At 45.0% G+C, this 16,185-nt stretch overlaps 2 protein-coding genes across 4 annotated transcripts in view; both read left to right on the top strand.

Annotated features, from left to right (window-relative positions):
* Positions 1 to 16,185, top strand: part of LOC126031149 (zinc finger protein 383-like) — a 207,696-nt gene that overhangs the window by 92,014 nt on the left and 99,497 nt on the right. The gene's annotated exons all lie outside the window — the stretch shown is intronic.
* LOC126031150 (zinc finger protein 239-like) overlaps positions 1 to 16,185 on the top strand; it is a 59,847-nt gene that overhangs the window by 3,509 nt on the left and 40,153 nt on the right. The window contains exon 2 of one of the 3 annotated variants that reach the window (XM_049789436.1): positions 731 to 2,406. The exons of the other annotated variants lie outside the window; for them this stretch is intronic. Within the exon in view, the coding sequence (XP_049645393.1) occupies positions 731 to 2,314 (1,584 nt within the window). The 3' untranslated portion in view covers positions 2,315 to 2,406. Of the gene's footprint in view, positions 1 to 730; positions 2,407 to 16,185 lie in introns of those variants that run through there. 3 annotated transcript variants of the gene reach the window in all.

The raw sequence follows: 16,185 nt of genomic DNA, 5'->3' as shown, positions 1-16,185 counted from the left end.
AGGTCCTGGATCGGCTGCTTGCAAGGCAAACGCAGCTATGCTATCTCTCCGGCCCCTAGGGTACAATCCTTATAGCCTCAGAGACTTGCCTGAGTGTCCTGAAAGCGCAATGTTTAGTTTTAGAGCTAGTAGCTATAGTGAAGAAAATTAAAATCAGAACAAATGTTTTCTGATTTGTTGGCTACACTTTTCCCTATCAACTGGTCTATTAAAGAAACTGCAAAAAGTGTTAGAAATAAGGGGCTGGATAGATAGCATACTTGTTGGGTGTTTGCCTTACAAGAGGCCAACCCAGGACCAATAGTGGGTTGAATCCTGGTATTTCATATATTCCCCCGTGCCTGCCATGGGGAATGATTTCTGAGCTGAGAGCCAGGAGTAACCCCTGATCCCCACTGGGTCTGGCTCAAATATAAAAAAAAAAAAGTCAGAAATCAGTTCGTACAAGGGGTTGATGTCTGGGTAAACACAGAATCCCCACCGAGAGGACACCCTTAGAGGACTGGTAATTATTTATTACGGTCCAGAAATAATAGTTTCTGCTTCTCTGTTCAGACTATTTGTTACCTACCTCAGCCCATTTTTTGACTGGATGCCTACCTGTCTCCAGAGACATCTACACATGTAGAAAATTGTTTGTCTGTGATGGTTATCACACATGAAGGGTGGTTTTGAACATAGAGAATCAGGGACAGAGTAGTTACTGGACTAACCCTGTGCTGTTCCATAGGAAAGCTGCAACACCCGCTGGGTCGTGCGTGATTCTGTGCTATGGGCCACAGCCTCGAGGGAACAGCCCTGCCTGAATCTTGATGGGAATGAGGACCCTGGGGTCACCTGTTCAATTGGGGGCCAGAATGAGGAAAGCGTCCTCGCAGCGGAGACCCAGTCTATTTGTGACCACACTCCTGAGTCTGCTCCGTCCAGTCCCTGGATACAGTACCCCACAGTTGGGTCACTTTCTGCCAAGCAACCAACAGTGTTTGCTCTGAGCCCCTCACTCGGAGAGGCTCACAAGCACATTCTCCATGGAGTGGTGACTCCCACATGCAGTCAATGTGAGGGGGACCTCCCCTGTGCTTGGCACTGTGATGTGCCCTCAGATACCCCTATTACGCAGGATTCCTCTGACAGTCAGCAAAGTGGACACACTCTGAGTCAATGGCCACACCCAAAAGATCCTAAGGAAGTTGGCAAAGGAGACAAATGTAATATATGTCCTGAATATGGCAAGGCCTTCACTTATTCTTCTTCCCTTATTGTACACAAGAAAATTCATACAGGAGAAGAGGCTTATACATATCAGGAGTGTGTGAAGTCCTTCACACAATCTTCCAACCTTATTAGGCACGTAAATACTCAGATAGGAAAGAAGCGTTATCCATGTGAGGAGTGTGGAAAGGCCTTTACTCATCCCTCAAAGCTTTTTAGGCACATGAATATCCATTCAGGAGAGAGACCTTATAGATGTCAGGAGTGTGGGAAGGGCCTTCCAACTCAACCCTCAAAGCTTTTTAGTCACATGAATACTCATTTGGTAAAGAAGCCTTATGCATGTCAGGAATGTGGAAAGGCCTTCACTCAACCCTCAAAGCTTATTAGGCACTTGACTATTCATACAGGAGAGAAGCCTTATACATGTCAGGAATGTGGAAAGGCTTTTTCTCAATCCTCAATTCTTATTAGACACATGAATATTCATACAGGAGAGGAACCTTATACATGTCAGGATTGTGGAAAGGTCTTCAATCTATCCTCAAAGTTTATTAGGCACATGAATATACATACAGGAGAGAAGCCGTATACATGTGAGGAGTGTGGAAAGGCCTTCAGTAAACCCTCAAAGCTTATTAGGCACTTGACTATTCATACAGGAGAGAAGCCTTATTCATGTCAGGAGTGTGGAAAGGCCTTTTCTCAATCCTCAACTCTTATTAGGCACATGAAAATTCATACAGGAGAGAAACCTTATACATGTCAGGAGTGTGGAAAGGCCTTTTCTCAATCCTCACTGCTTATTAGGCACATGAATATTCATACAGGAGAGAAGCCTTATATATGTCAGGTATGTAGCAAAGCCTTCACTCATTCAGCATCTCTTTATGTGCACATGAAAATTCATACAGGAGAGAAACCTTATTCATGTCAGGAGTGTGGAAAGGCATTCACACGAACCGCAAACCTTACTAGGCACATGACTGTTCATACAAAAGAAAAGCCTTGTACATGTCAGGAGTGTGGAAAGGTCTTTTCTCGATACTCCATGCTCATTAGTCATATGAATATTCATACAGGAGAGATGCCTACTTATTAGGATTGTAGGAAGGCCTTCACTCATTCATTATCACTTTCTGAGCACATGAAAATTCATACAGAAGTATTAAGTAAATTGATGCTTTTAAAGTAGTCTCCCTTTGTTTCTCATTTGTTATTGTATCTCAATTCCTTGGTATTTTCCCCATTGGGGGGAGGGTCATGCAGAGGGAGGGGCTTGAATTTTGGAATTGAATAAATGAAGGCAGGAAAGCTCAGTTGGGGCTGTCATCTTGGCTTGTGGTTTCGTTTGTTGGATCAACTGGCTTATGGGTGAACGGCTTGCAGTGTAAATTTTCTTGCCTGCTATTCCTTTCATGTTCTATGTGGATTATTTCCTACAGTTATCAACATGCTGTCTTCTTCTGTACTTCCTAAAAAATGGAGTTTAGTGTATCCCTTTCTCTTTTGGGAGTTTTGGGACAACCAGACCTCAACCCAACTCCCAAAGAATGCCTATTTACAAATGACGCCTGAACAGTCCTTATCTCAACCCTCATCTACAGAGTTGCATGTTTACTTGGAAATTCCACATGAGGATGCTCCAAGCGTTGATGTGGTCAATTAAATCGATGATAACATCTTTTTAAATACAGATTGGTTTATTTTTGTGTAAAGTCTTGGCATTTGGCTGGCTGTGGTCCTCAATTCCTATGAAAAATTTCCAAAAAAGGAAATTGAATCCATTCTGCCTCTTATGGAGATCCTTCAAAGAGCCTTAGCTGATTTCTCAGGAAAAAATTTTATTTCACTGTGGATAGAAGAGGGGATTTTTCTCAGAAAGATGCCTTTTAGAATATCTTCTATAATCCATTCCTCTTCCATACCTTATGCTCTGGTAAATTCTATAGATGGCTATTCATCAGGGAAAGGTGGTATCACTGGCCAGCATGGAATAGTTGACCACGCTTACAAAACTGTCAAAACTCAATTATTAAAATACTGGAAAAGCACATGCCACTACCGACCTATCTTTATAGGTCGGTATTTTATATATTTATTTATTTATTTTATTTTTTATTTTATTTTATTTTTTTGGATTTTGGGCCACACCCGGCGGTGCTCAGGGGTTACTCCTGGCTGTCTGCTCAGAAATAGCTCCTGGCAGGCACGGGGGACCATATGGGACACCAGGATTCGAACCAACCACCTTTGGTCCTGGATGGGCTGCTTGCAAGGCAAACGCCGCTGTGCTATCTTTCCAGGCCCTATTTATTTATTTTTTGGTTTTTGGGTCACACCTGGCAGCACTCTGGTGCTACTCATGACTTTATGCTCAGAAATCGCCCCCAGCAGGCTCGGGACCATATGGGATGCCGGGATTCAAACCACTGACCTTCTGCATGCAAGGCAAATGCCTTACTGATGTGCTGTCTCTCCGGTCCCTCCTTAACACTTTTTACTACATTTCTTGAATTTACCCCAAAGAGAACCCCACACAGCTGCAGGAAGATAATTTGAAGAAGATGCATAAACTCAAACAAATAACTTGTTTGGGAGAAAATTGATTGATGATAGATAGTGGGTAATCTCATTTGAGGAAAAGGATATGTTTATATTTCTATAGATGGCAAGTCCACCAGGAATGTTGGTTCCACTATGCCTTGTCAGAGCAGAATTCTCACAAATGATGAAACCAAGCTATAGATTTATGGTCAAAGGGAGAAGGAACCCTCCAAGCTGAAATGTTCCTGTTTCTTCCCAAATCTAACATGGACTACCCAAGAGAAAGAGAACAGGAAACCACTTTCAACTCCAATTGGTAATTGAGACATCAAGCCATCATATCACATTAAGACTGAGATTATGAGGCTTAGTGACTAGATTCAGATTTTCTGAATTCAGGCTGGTTGGTGTGGTTCTCAATAAATTATCTCATAATTTAGGGAACATTTGTCATATGAATACAATATTACAGTGCCTGTCTTACCCTCCGTGTTTAGTTGTTTATCTTTTTTTTTGGGGGGGTCTCACACCCGGCAGTGCTCAGGGGTTACTCTGGCTCTGCTCAGAAATCACTCCTGGCAGGCTCGGGGGACTACATAGGATGCCAGGATTCGAACCACTGTCCTTCTGCATGCAAGGCAAACACCTTACCACTGTGCTATCTCTCTACTTCCTAGTTGGTTATCTTAATTGAAAGTATTAGGAGGATGCTATTAATCGGTCAAATCTGTTGGGAATTAAAGGTAAATTGGCAGAAGAATTTGGCCAAATTATGATAGTTCTGTGGGCAGGACAACACAGTCATATCATCCCAAAAGACTTTAAGGTAACTATTGTGAATATCAGCAACCAATTTGCAGGGGACGCCAACAAGATTCACATGAACAACTTCGATTTCTGATGAATGGTCTCTACGAAGACCTGAATATATCTGATAGGCTGAAATGGCATAAAATGGAAAATAATAATCATCTCAAGGAATTAAATGCTGTGGAGCATGCTATCAGATACAATCAGTTCAGTAAGTCAATATTGTTACACATTTATAAGCCAGTTCAAACCCACATTTCAACATCTTACCTGTCACAAAACGTCTTGTACATTATTGACTTTTTTTGGGGGGAGGTGCGGCCACAGCTCGTGACGCTCAGGCGACTCCTGGCTATTCGCTTAGAAATCACTCCTGGTTTGGGGGAACATATGGGATAATGGGGGATCGAATCGCGGTCTGTCCTAGGTCAGCACGTGCAAGGCAATAGCCCTACCACTTGCTCCACTGCTCTGACACCACCTTAGTGACTTTCATGCACCTCTCTTTGCCATTAGCATCCACAAGTAAATGTACACTACAGGACTGCCTCAAGTTATTTTCCAAAGGACAATAACTGATAGACAATTACAGGTCTTATGACAGTCACTAGAGAATGCAGCAGGATTCTCTAAAAAGAAATTTAAAAATTATCATGGTGCTTTTATTTATTTTTTAAATTTTTTTTTGGGGGGGTCACACCCTGTGGCGCTCAGATGTTACTCCTGGCTCTGTGCTGAGGATTCGCTCCAGGAAGACTCAGGGGACCATATGGAATGCTGGGATTCAATCTGCGGTCCTTTCTATGTTGGCCAAGTGCAAAGAAATGCCTTACCGCTGTGCTATCATTCTGACCCCTCTACTATGCTTTTTTTTTTTTTTTTTGGTTTTTGGGCCACACCCGGCGGTGCTCAGGGGTTACTCCTGGCTGTCTGTTGAGAAACAGCTCCCGGCAGGCACGGGGGACCATATGGGACACGGGGATTCGAACCAACCACCTTTGGTCCTGGATTGGCTGCTTGCAAGGCAAACACTGCTGTGCTATCTCTCCGGCCCTCTCTACTATGCTTTTAATACACCTGGAACAACTTTCCTATGACAGCAAGAGGAAGCAAAAATTACAGAGCTATGTGTAATTCCCCTAGAAAACCTTGCTTGTCACAATATGTTATTTATTATTAGAAGAACTCTGCAATATAAAGCATTTATTAGTTTCAAATCACCATTCAAATCAGAATGGTGAACTAGACAAAGGTCACTCCTTGATCAACTGTAAAAATGCAGCAAGACAATGCTGGATAAAGTTTGCTGATTGCAATGTTTTGGCTAACCACACCTCTTCTGTGAAATATTTATAAACTTTTATCTTCCTTTTTGTTGTTGGTGGTGGGTTTGTTGTTGTTTTTGGATTTTGGATCACACTTGCTGGAGCTCAGGGGTTACTCCTGGCTCTACACTCAGAAATCACTTCTGGCAGGCTTGGGGGACCATATGGAATGCTGGGAATCTAACTGGGGTCCGTCCTGTTGGCCACGTTCAAGGCAGACAACTCTACCACTGTGCTATTGCTCTAGCCCTTCAAGCTTATATCTTCTTTTATACTTCATTAAGTCCTCTAGCAATAGATGCAGCTGCATACATTTATATTTTTACAGCTACATAAATTAAAGTAGGAGTCTACGAAGAAAGAAGTTGGATGCTATGTCCTTGCCATACAGTGCTCAATGTTCTTAACTCGCATTTCAGTGGTCATTTTAGGAGGCTTAGCAACTTTTAAAAAATATTTTGTAATATGCTTAAGACAGGATATGGAAAAGCTGATTGGTTTTTTTTTTTTTTTTGTATGATGTATTCATAATGGTTCTATGACCATGTTATAGTCAAGCCTAAAATCTTCTCAGCTCTCAGGGCCAGAGAAATAGTGCAGCTGTGAGTTTTTGCCTTGCAGGTGGCAACCAAGGAGTGACTGGGTTGATTCCCAGCATTCCATAGGGCCCCCAGCCTGCCAGGGGCAATTTCTGAATGCAGAATCAGGAGTGACCCCTGAAGATTGCTGGGTGTGGCCAATGATCAATCAAAAAGTTTAAAAAAAATTAAAATAAAAAATAGAGAACAGGAATTCTTCTTAGGTCTCTCTTTCTCTGTCTCTCTCTCTGGTTTGTGAGCCTCATCCAGCGATGCTCAGGGCTGACTCCGGGCTGTGTGCTCAGACTTTCATAGAGAGTTCAGGGAGCAATGTGGGTTGGAGGGGATTGAACATGGGCTGACCATGTCCACTGCCAGTGCCTTACACTTGTCGATGCCTAGCTTTCCTGGAAAGCACAAATCCTGACTCTCCCATGTGCTTCCCAGGAGGCAGAGCTGGAGAGAGCAAAAGAGCCAGATTCCCTCTGGGGGCTGCTGCTTCTTGCCCCCAAATCATAAGATCCACCAGGACCACACATGCATCATTTGGTTGTTTTTTCTTCTCTGATGTTTATGAAAGTTCCGTCGTGAGATAGTTGAAGATCATGTTCGTTCTCAATCACTTGCATCTGATCACATCCGCATCTTGTAGGCAAGATAGGTAATACGGGAGCAATTTCTTTGGAAGCTCCTGGGAAGAATCCTATACGCAGCCCCTGAACTCCACCAGCAGTGAGGCCTGAGCACAGGGACAGGAGAAAAACAAACACAGGATGATCTCATTTATTTATAGTACCCAAAAACACTGGACAAAGACCCGTTTTTGTTTGTTTGTTTTTGGGCCACACCTGGCAATGCTCAGGGGTTACTCCTGACTCTGCTCAGAAATCGTTCCTGGCATGGGGGACCATATGGGATACCAGGGATCGAACCCAGGTCCGTTCTGGGTCAGCTTCGTACAAGGCAAAAGCCTTACCACTGCGCTATCACTCAGCCCCTAGATGAATATAATGTAATCATGGGCATATATTGAACTCACCCTTGACCCCAGAGCATAAGAAGTAGGATAATGGGGCTGGCGAGGTGGCGCTAGAGGTAAGGTGTCTCTGCTTTGCAAGCACTAGCCAAGGATCAGAACCTCGGTTCGATCCCCCGGCGTCCCATATGGTCCCCCCAAGCCAGGGGAAAAATTTTTTTTTTTTTTTGGTTTTTGGGCCACACCCGGAAACGCTCAGGGGTTACTCCTGGCTATGTGCTCAGAAGTTGCTCCTGGCTTGGGGGGACCATATGGGACACCGGGGGATCGAACTGAGGTCCGTCCAAGGCTAGCGCAGGCAAGGCAGGCACCTTACCTTTAGCGCCACCGCCCGGCCCCAGCCAGGGGCAATTTCTGAGCACTTAGCCAGTAGTAACCCCTGAGCATCAAACGGGTGTGGCCTGAAACCCCCCCCCCCCCAAAAAAAAAGAAGTAGGATAAAATGGTGTCGGAGAGATGCACAGCGGTAGGGTATTTGCCTTGCACACAGCCGATCCAGGACAGAAGGTGGTTTGAATCCCAGCATCCCATATGGTGCCCTGTGCCTTCCAGGATCAATTTCTGTGCACAAAGCCAGGAGTAACCCCTGAGCACTGCTGGGTGTGACCGAAAAACAAACGAAAAAAGAAGTGGGATAAAAAAGGAAATAAATGTAGGCCTGATGCATGAAGAAGTTGAGAATGGAAAGTAATGGGGACTGTGGATCAAGACTTCCGTTTTATCTAATGATGTGTTCTACATCCAAAGCACTGACCCAACAACAATGACATTAGATCTGAGCTGCAACCACAGATTCTGCCACTCTGCCACATGTCTGTCAAGGTGCAGCAGGGCCGGGGTGGGGCCGAGCAAGAGGGAGTATGAGGCACTTGATGAGGGGAATGACATCAGGGTAGGATTGGTGTTGAAATATGATGTACTAATAATCAAGTTTTGCAAATCACTATAAACTAAATGAAAAAAAGTTAATGAAGCAATAACATAGCAATAGGGGGTTTGCCTTGCATGAGGACTATAACAGATTGACCTGGGTTTAATCTCCAGCATCCCATAAGGTCTCCCAAGCCAGGAGCAATTTCTGAACTCATAGCCAGGAGAAGTAACCCTGAGTATCACTGAATTTGGCCCTCCTGAAAAAACAAAACAAAGAAAAAAGTTTAATGCAGTGATTTCACATTTCCTTCATAATGACAAGTAAAAGCAATGCTAGCCAAAATGTTAAGAGACTGAGGAACTTGCGCAAGTTCCCACCAGTTATAAAAATTTTGATCACAGATGCTTCTTCTTCCTTCCAACACACCAGCCATGGTCCAAATTTCATTTCAGCTATGTCCACATCCAACATAATTATGACATCATACCAGAGGGAGGGATTTTCCTAAAGATACTTTACTAAATAATTCCCCCATTTAGTTTTGTGAATTATAAAAATCTGAATATGGGTCTGTGGTGGGAATTCTGCAGGGTTTCACACAAGAAATCAAACAGTCAAAATTCTGTATTAGACTAGGGGTATCCAGCAGCACAGCATCTTGGATCTTACTGAGTTAGCCAAGCTTCCTTGTACTGCTGCCCCACTCACTTCTATTAGCCTGAGAGCCTGAGATCAGGGTTGACTTAATTAAGGGTACTTATGTTCATTAATTCAGAAAAGATGTAAGGAAAAATAAAGAGATTTTACATGTGCACGGCATATGGAGCCCAAGTGGTAGTTCAGTCTGGAAAGTAGTTTAGCCTGTTGAATTGCACAGTGGGAACCAGATTCTATCCCCAGCTCCCCATAACATCCCACAAGCCTCATTAGAATAGAGCAGCCGTGGAATGGCCAGAGATGAAATCATGCTTCAGATCCCCTTGCAGCATCCTCAGACCCACCTCACTAGCTCTCAGGCTCTGCAGAGCTAGAGCCTGAGGGCACCAAGTTCAAGTCCATAAAGTTCCAGAAATTGACCAGTTGGAGGCCCTGATGTCCCTCCATTTTTGGCTAGTGGCCTGAAGAACCAGACAGCTGTGAGTAATGTATTTCCAGGCCAAAAAAGGGAATTCCCACACTTCTGGGGTTGGACCAGCTGTTCCCCAGTTTTATTTATTTATTTATTTAGTTAGTTAGTTAGTTTTTTGGGGGGAGGGGTCACACCCGGTAATGCTCAGGGGTTACTCCTGGCTCTACGCTCAGAAATCGCTCCTGGCAGGCTCAGGGTACCATATGGGATGCCAGGATTCGAACCACTGACCTTCTGCATGCAAGGCAAACACCTTACCTCCATGCTATCTCTCCTGCCCTTGTTCCCCAGTTTTAAATCCCCCCATTTGCCATAGATACAACACTGGGTATACAAATCCAAATCAGGTTGGCACATGAAATAATCCAGACTAGGCTGAGGGTGAAACAGGTATAGTTTGGCATTCTTCTACCTCGTATGGAGAGCGAGATGCCTGGCAAAACTATTTTTATTGAGTACAGAAACCACCCCTCAGGTGGGGAAGTAAGGACAAAGTAAAGGTAGTTAATTCAGACTATAACAACCTGTTCCACCCAGGTTTACATATAAGACACTCTCTGGGGTAAAACCAACTTGTAAACAAATAAATACAATAGAAACAACTACAATCTTTGTTTTGGATGAAACCAAGTAGTAAACAAAAGATACAAAGATATCAGGGGTGATTTTTGGTTTGGGTAAAACAAGATATTATCTAATAACTGTTCTATTTTGTTCAAAGAATTGAGAAGGGACTGAAGCAATGGCGCAGCAGTAGGGTGGTTGCCTTGCATGCGGCTGACCCATGACAGACCGTGGTTTGATCCCCAGCGTCTCTTATGGTCCCCTGAGCCAGGAGCAATTTATGAGCACATAGCCAGGAGTAACTAGGAGCATCACCTTGTGTGGCCAATAACCAAAAAAACTATTTAGAACCGGAGAGATAGCAGAGCAGTAGGGTGTTTGTCTTGCAAGCACTGGTGGTTTGAATTCTAGCATCCCATATGGTCCCCCGAGCCTGCTTGGAGCGATTTCTGAGTGCAATGCCAGGAGTAACCCCTGAGAGCCGCCGGGTGTGACCCCCAAACAAATCTTTTATCATCACGTAAGGTGGTGTGGAAATTTAAGCTGGTTACTGTTGTAGTTAAATCCTGCAATCTCCGCTAGTGAGGATAAACTTGACTGTAAAAGCAACTTAGACTACAAGGTGTATACATCATTTCAAAACAATCAGCTTTTGGGAGCCTGAGTGATAGCACAATGGTAGGGCATTTGCCTTGCACACTGCAGACCTGCGACAAACCCGGGTTCGATCCCTGGCATCCCATATGGTTCCCCCAGCCAGCCAGGAGTGATTTCTGAGAGCAGAGCCAGGAGTAGCCCCTGAGCATCACTGGGTGTGGCCCAAAAACAAAAACAAAAGAAACAATCAGCTTGTTCCATATCCTTGTCAAATGCATCTCACACTTTTTTCATAGACTGTTCTGAACATAAGCATTAGAACCTTTCCACAGATACACTTAATTCAAAAATTCTTTCTCTCTCTCTCTCTTTTTTTTTTTTTGGTCACACCTGGCAGTGCTCAGGGGTTACTCCTGGCTCCACGCTCAGAAATCGCTCCTGGCAGGCTCTGGGGACCATATGGGATGCTGGGATTCGAACCAATGACCTTCTGCACGAAAGGCAAATGCCTACCTCCATGCTCTCTCTGGCCTCTAATTTGAAAATTCTTAAATGTTCTTCCACCAAATACTTTTTATCAGTCTGGAACATCAGAGTAAGAATTAAGAATACTGAGTACTGTAGTGCAAGTATGCAACATCCAACTTCTTTTTTTGTTTTTTTGGGGCCACATCTGGCAGTGCTCAGGGGATTGAAGCCAGGTCCGTTCTGATCATCTTCGTGCAAGGCAAATGCACAACCACTGTGTTTTCTCTCCGCCCCTCAACTTTTTTTCTCCATAGACCTCTGTGTAATTTATGCAGCTGTATCCATCTATAGGCCCCACTGACATAAAAAAAAACAACAACAACAACAAAAAAGAGGATAGAAGCTGTGAAAGATTTCACAGAAGAGATGGGGATATCCAAAATTTTGTGATTAGCAAACTTAAACCAGTATTGTCTCACTGCATTTTTATAGTAGACCTGGCAGTGACATTTGTCTCTTTCACCATACATGTTGGGTAGAGTTCTAAGGAAACAAATATTATATGCTCTGACATTTTGGCTTACCTTCGTGTAATTCAATAATGAACATGAAAGGAGTGATCATTTGTGTGTAGGGCTTGATGCTCTTTTAGTGTATATAATAGCAGGCACTGTCAGTTGACCAGCAGTTTTGTTTTCTTGAGCTATTGTCCCAGGGAGGCTAGAATGAGATCTCATGTGGGTGATCAATAGGGGTCCAGAACGCTGTCTCACAAGGTAATTTCTGAGTAATTTCTGATCCATATAGTTATGAACATTTACAGAATTTGTGACAATCCCAGGGAAAAGGACAACCGCATAGAAGGACTCACCACATTTTATGGGCCTGATACATGAGAAAGTATGTAAATCAAAATGGCAAGTTTCACATGTTGGACAGACTAATAAATTGTAGACAGCATTGTGGTCAGTCAGGGGCCAGTGATACCAACTTTTCCTGATGAACAGCCATCTATAGAATATACAAGAGCATCAAGGATGGGAGAGAAATGTATTTTAGAAGAAATTATAAAAGGTGTTTTTCTGAGAAAATCCCAGACTCTTTCATCCAGAGAGCTGAAGGACATTTCTCCTGAGAAATCAGCTAAGTCTCTTTGAAGAGCCCATACAGAGAGTCAAAATGTATTCAATTTTCTCTCTCTCTCTCTCTTTTTTTTTTTTAAGTTTTTGGGCCACACCCGGCAGTGCTCAGGGGTTACTCCTGGCTGTCTGCTCAGAAATAGCTCCTGGCAGGCACAGGGGACCATATGGGACACCGGGATTCGAACCAACCACCTTTGGTCCTGGATCGGCTGCTTGCAAGGCAAATGCCGCTGTGCTATCTCTCCGGGCCAGTATTCAATTTTCTTTTTCGGAGTAGGCAAGACAATGACATGGGATCGTATGAAAATGCACACAGTCTCCCTTTAATTACCAGAACAGCTCTGGATTCCAAACACACACTATGGTACTTAAAGGTGTTAGCTATACAGCATTGCCTTTAACAATGCTGGCTCAGGTTCAGTTCATCCCACATCTCTGAGCACTTACTGGCATAGCTCCTGATCACAGCGTCAGGAATCAACCCTGATCATCACCTGATGTGGCACAAAGTCACCAATAGATATTGCAGATATTGCAATTATTGCAGATTATTAGATAACCCCCACTGAGATTTTTCCCAATGGAAAACATTAGAAATTTACTCTTAAATGCCTGAACCCAAGGCTGGAGAGATAAGATGGAGGTAGGGCATGTGCCTTGCCTGCAGAAGGACGGTGGTTCGAATCCCGGCATCCCATATGGTCCCTCGAGCCTGCCAGGAGTGATTTCTTTTTATTTCTTCTTCTTTTTTTTTTTTGTTTTGTTTTGTTTTTGGGTCACACCTGGCAGCGCCCAGAGGTTACTCCTGGTTCTACACTCAGAAATCACTCCTGGCAGGCTCAGGGGACCATATGGGATGCCGGGGTTCGAACCACTGTCCTTCTGCATGCAAGGCAAATGCCTTACCACCACTCTATCTCTCCAGCCCCGCCAGTAATAACTCCTGAGCACTGGCAGGCCAGTGTGACCCCCCATCCCCCCAAAAAAAAACCACACACAAAAAAGCAAAGTCATTTTAGTTTTCTTGATTAAATAGAGATATGGATTATGTCCTGCAGAAATGAGAGGGGATTCATAGATGACCCACATTCTCACCATTTATAGAACATTTGATCCCAGAAGTTTCTTCCATCCTTCCAATAAGCTGCTATACATTTTCCCAAATCCACTTATGCTCTTCCACCTAGAAACATTCAAAAACCCAATCACAGGGAAATTCCTCTTAGAGAACACATGGCTTATGCTGATGTAGCCATATTGAAAAAAGGCCTACCGGCTTTACTATCAGTCTGGCACAGGGAACCTAGGTTTAAATACTAAGGAAGTTGTGGATGTCACCCACCAGATGGATCTTTGGATGAGAGGTAGCTGTCTACCCAAAGTACATTTAACTGTGAAGTTGGTACAATGACCCATCTCTGGCTACTGTCACAATGTGCACTTAATGAAAAGCAAGATACGAAAAACATTATTGTGGACATAGAAAGTGTGCAAGTCAAGGCTGGTGTGGGTTTTTTTTGTTTGTTTGTTTGTTTTTCGGTTATACCAGGCCGTGCTCAGGAGTCCTGAGCCCAGAAATTGTCCCTGGCAGTGTCGGTGGATTCTTGGGTTGCCAGGAATGGAACCACTGTCCATGTCCTTGATGGGCTAGCCCCGTGCAAGGCTAACGCCTACTGCTGTGCTATCTCTCCGTCCTGGTGTGTTTATTTCTTTATGGCATGGAACTCTAGTGCTCCAATTTTCCTGATTATTTTTGTAATTGACATTCTAGTGAAAACAAATGCATAATTTACTAAAAGCTGAGTGAGGGCCTGAGTGGTGGCACAGCGGTAGGGTGTTTGCTTTCTCTAATGCTCCAATTTCCTTGATCATTTTGTAATTGAAATTCTAGTGAAAACAAATGCATAACTGTACTAAAAGCTGAGTGAGGGCCTGAGCGGTGGCACAAGGCTGACCTAGGACCTACCGCAGTTCGATCCCCCAGTGTCCCATATGGTCCCCCAAGCCAGGAGCAATTTCTGAGCACAAAGCCAGGAGTAGGGCCCGGAGAGATAGCAACAGCGGTGTTTGCTTTGCAAGCAGCCGATCCAGGACCAAAGGTGATTGGTTCGAATCCCAGTGTCCCATATGGGCCCCCGTGCCTGCCAAGTGCTATTTCTGAGCAGACAGCCAGGAGTAACCCCTGAGCACCGCCGGGTGTGACCAAAAACCAAAAAAAAAAAAAAAAAAACAACAAAAAAAAAAACAACAACAACAACAACAAAAAACAAAGCCAGGAGTAACCCCTGAGCGACACCAGGTAAAAACAAAACAAAACAAAACAAAAATAAATAAAAGTGCCTGATGCCACGCTGAGGAGGTCCCTTTAAGAAGTCTCTGGACAAAAAAAATAAATAAAATAAAATTTAAAAAAGGGCCGGAGAGATTGCATAGAGGTAAGGCGTTTGCATTCCATGCAGAAGGTCGGTGGTTCGAATCCCGGCATCCCATAGGGTGCCCTGGGCCTGCCAGGAGCGATTTCTGAGCTTAGAGCCAGGAGTAACCCCTGAGTGCTGCCAGGTGTGACCCAAAAGCCAAAAAAAAAAAAAAAAAAAAAAAAGTCTCTGGACGTAATTGTGACGTCATCGGACCTCACCATCTTTGGCGCTTCCGTTTCCTGCTTTGGTCCTTTTGGCGGCTCCACTGCGACCTGAGCGGGTCGTGGGGTCCCCGCAGAAGCGGGGGGGTCCTGGAGGAACGATCTTCCTCTCCTCTCCCGCCGTCCAGCGGCTGCTCTGAGCGCCCTTGAGTGGCGGCCCCGGGTCTGGCCAGGTGAGCGGCAGGGATCCAGGAGGGTCGGGGGTGGCCGGGGATGCAGCCCTGGAGTTTGAGGAAGGTGGATCTTTTGTTTGCTTCTGGGTTGGGGGCCACACTCGGGGACGCTCAGGGGTGCCTCCTGGCTTGGGGGACCCTATGGGACACCAGGGGATCGAACCGCCATCCGTCTTAGTTTAGCGCATGCAAGGCAAACAGACAACCCGCTGGCGCCACCGCTCCAGCCCCGGACAGTTTGATCTGTTGCCTTTATTCCTGTGATGGTCCGGCTCGTCTCCATAGACAGAAGAGACTGAAAAAGAGGCGAGTCGGGCAGCCCGAGGACAGTAGTTTTGCACGCGGTTGAGCGGGGTTCAGTCCCGACACCCCACAATGATCGAGATGCGGGAGGCGACGGGGAAGCGGCGGTCGAGGGAATTTTCAGACAAGACCGAGGGAAGAACAGATCAGGTGATGCCGGGAAGGCCCCTGGTGGCTCCTAGGAATTGGGTGGAAGAGACGGCGGCCCTAGAGGGAATCTGCCCCCTTGACTCTCCACCTCGCTCCTGGGGAGTCATTGGGGGATCCAGGACTTGAGCTTCCCAGGAAAGTCTGGCCTGGCAGAGTTCTGACTGCAGAGCCCCTCTCCCCATAAGCCCTGATCCCCGCAGGATGTGCTCACCCCCAAATACATTCCATATTAAAAGCTAGAAAGTCTCCAGGACTGGGCCGGAAAGATAGCACAGCAGGAGAGCATTTGCCTTGCCTGCAGGTTCCCTGATTCCCATATGGTTCCAGGGTTCCCTGTGCCTGCCAGGAGGGATTTCTGAGTGCAGAGCCAGGAGTAACCCCTGAGCTCCACTGGGTGTATCCAAAAACAAACAAAAACAGAAAGTCCCCAGGTCTGAGGGGAGATAATGTCACCAGGTCCCATGCATAGAGGTCCTTTGCTCCAAGTTGGCTTTTCTAGGGTTTCTCCCAACCTGCCTTCTGGGCTTTCCACTTTCATGAGTGTCCTATTTCTACAGTGGTTGCCAGGGGCAGAATAGAGGTGGGGTAGTTAAAGGTCTTTGATATTACTCTCTTGGTCTCTGTTCCTGCTGGAGTCTC

The sequence above is a fragment of the Suncus etruscus genome, chromosome 15, assembly GCF_024139225.1.
Source record: "Suncus etruscus isolate mSunEtr1 chromosome 15, mSunEtr1.pri.cur, whole genome shotgun sequence".
In the NCBI taxonomy this organism is placed as follows: domain Eukaryota; kingdom Metazoa; phylum Chordata; class Mammalia; order Eulipotyphla; family Soricidae; genus Suncus; species Suncus etruscus.
This window is presented reverse-complemented; position numbering and strand designations above follow the sequence as displayed.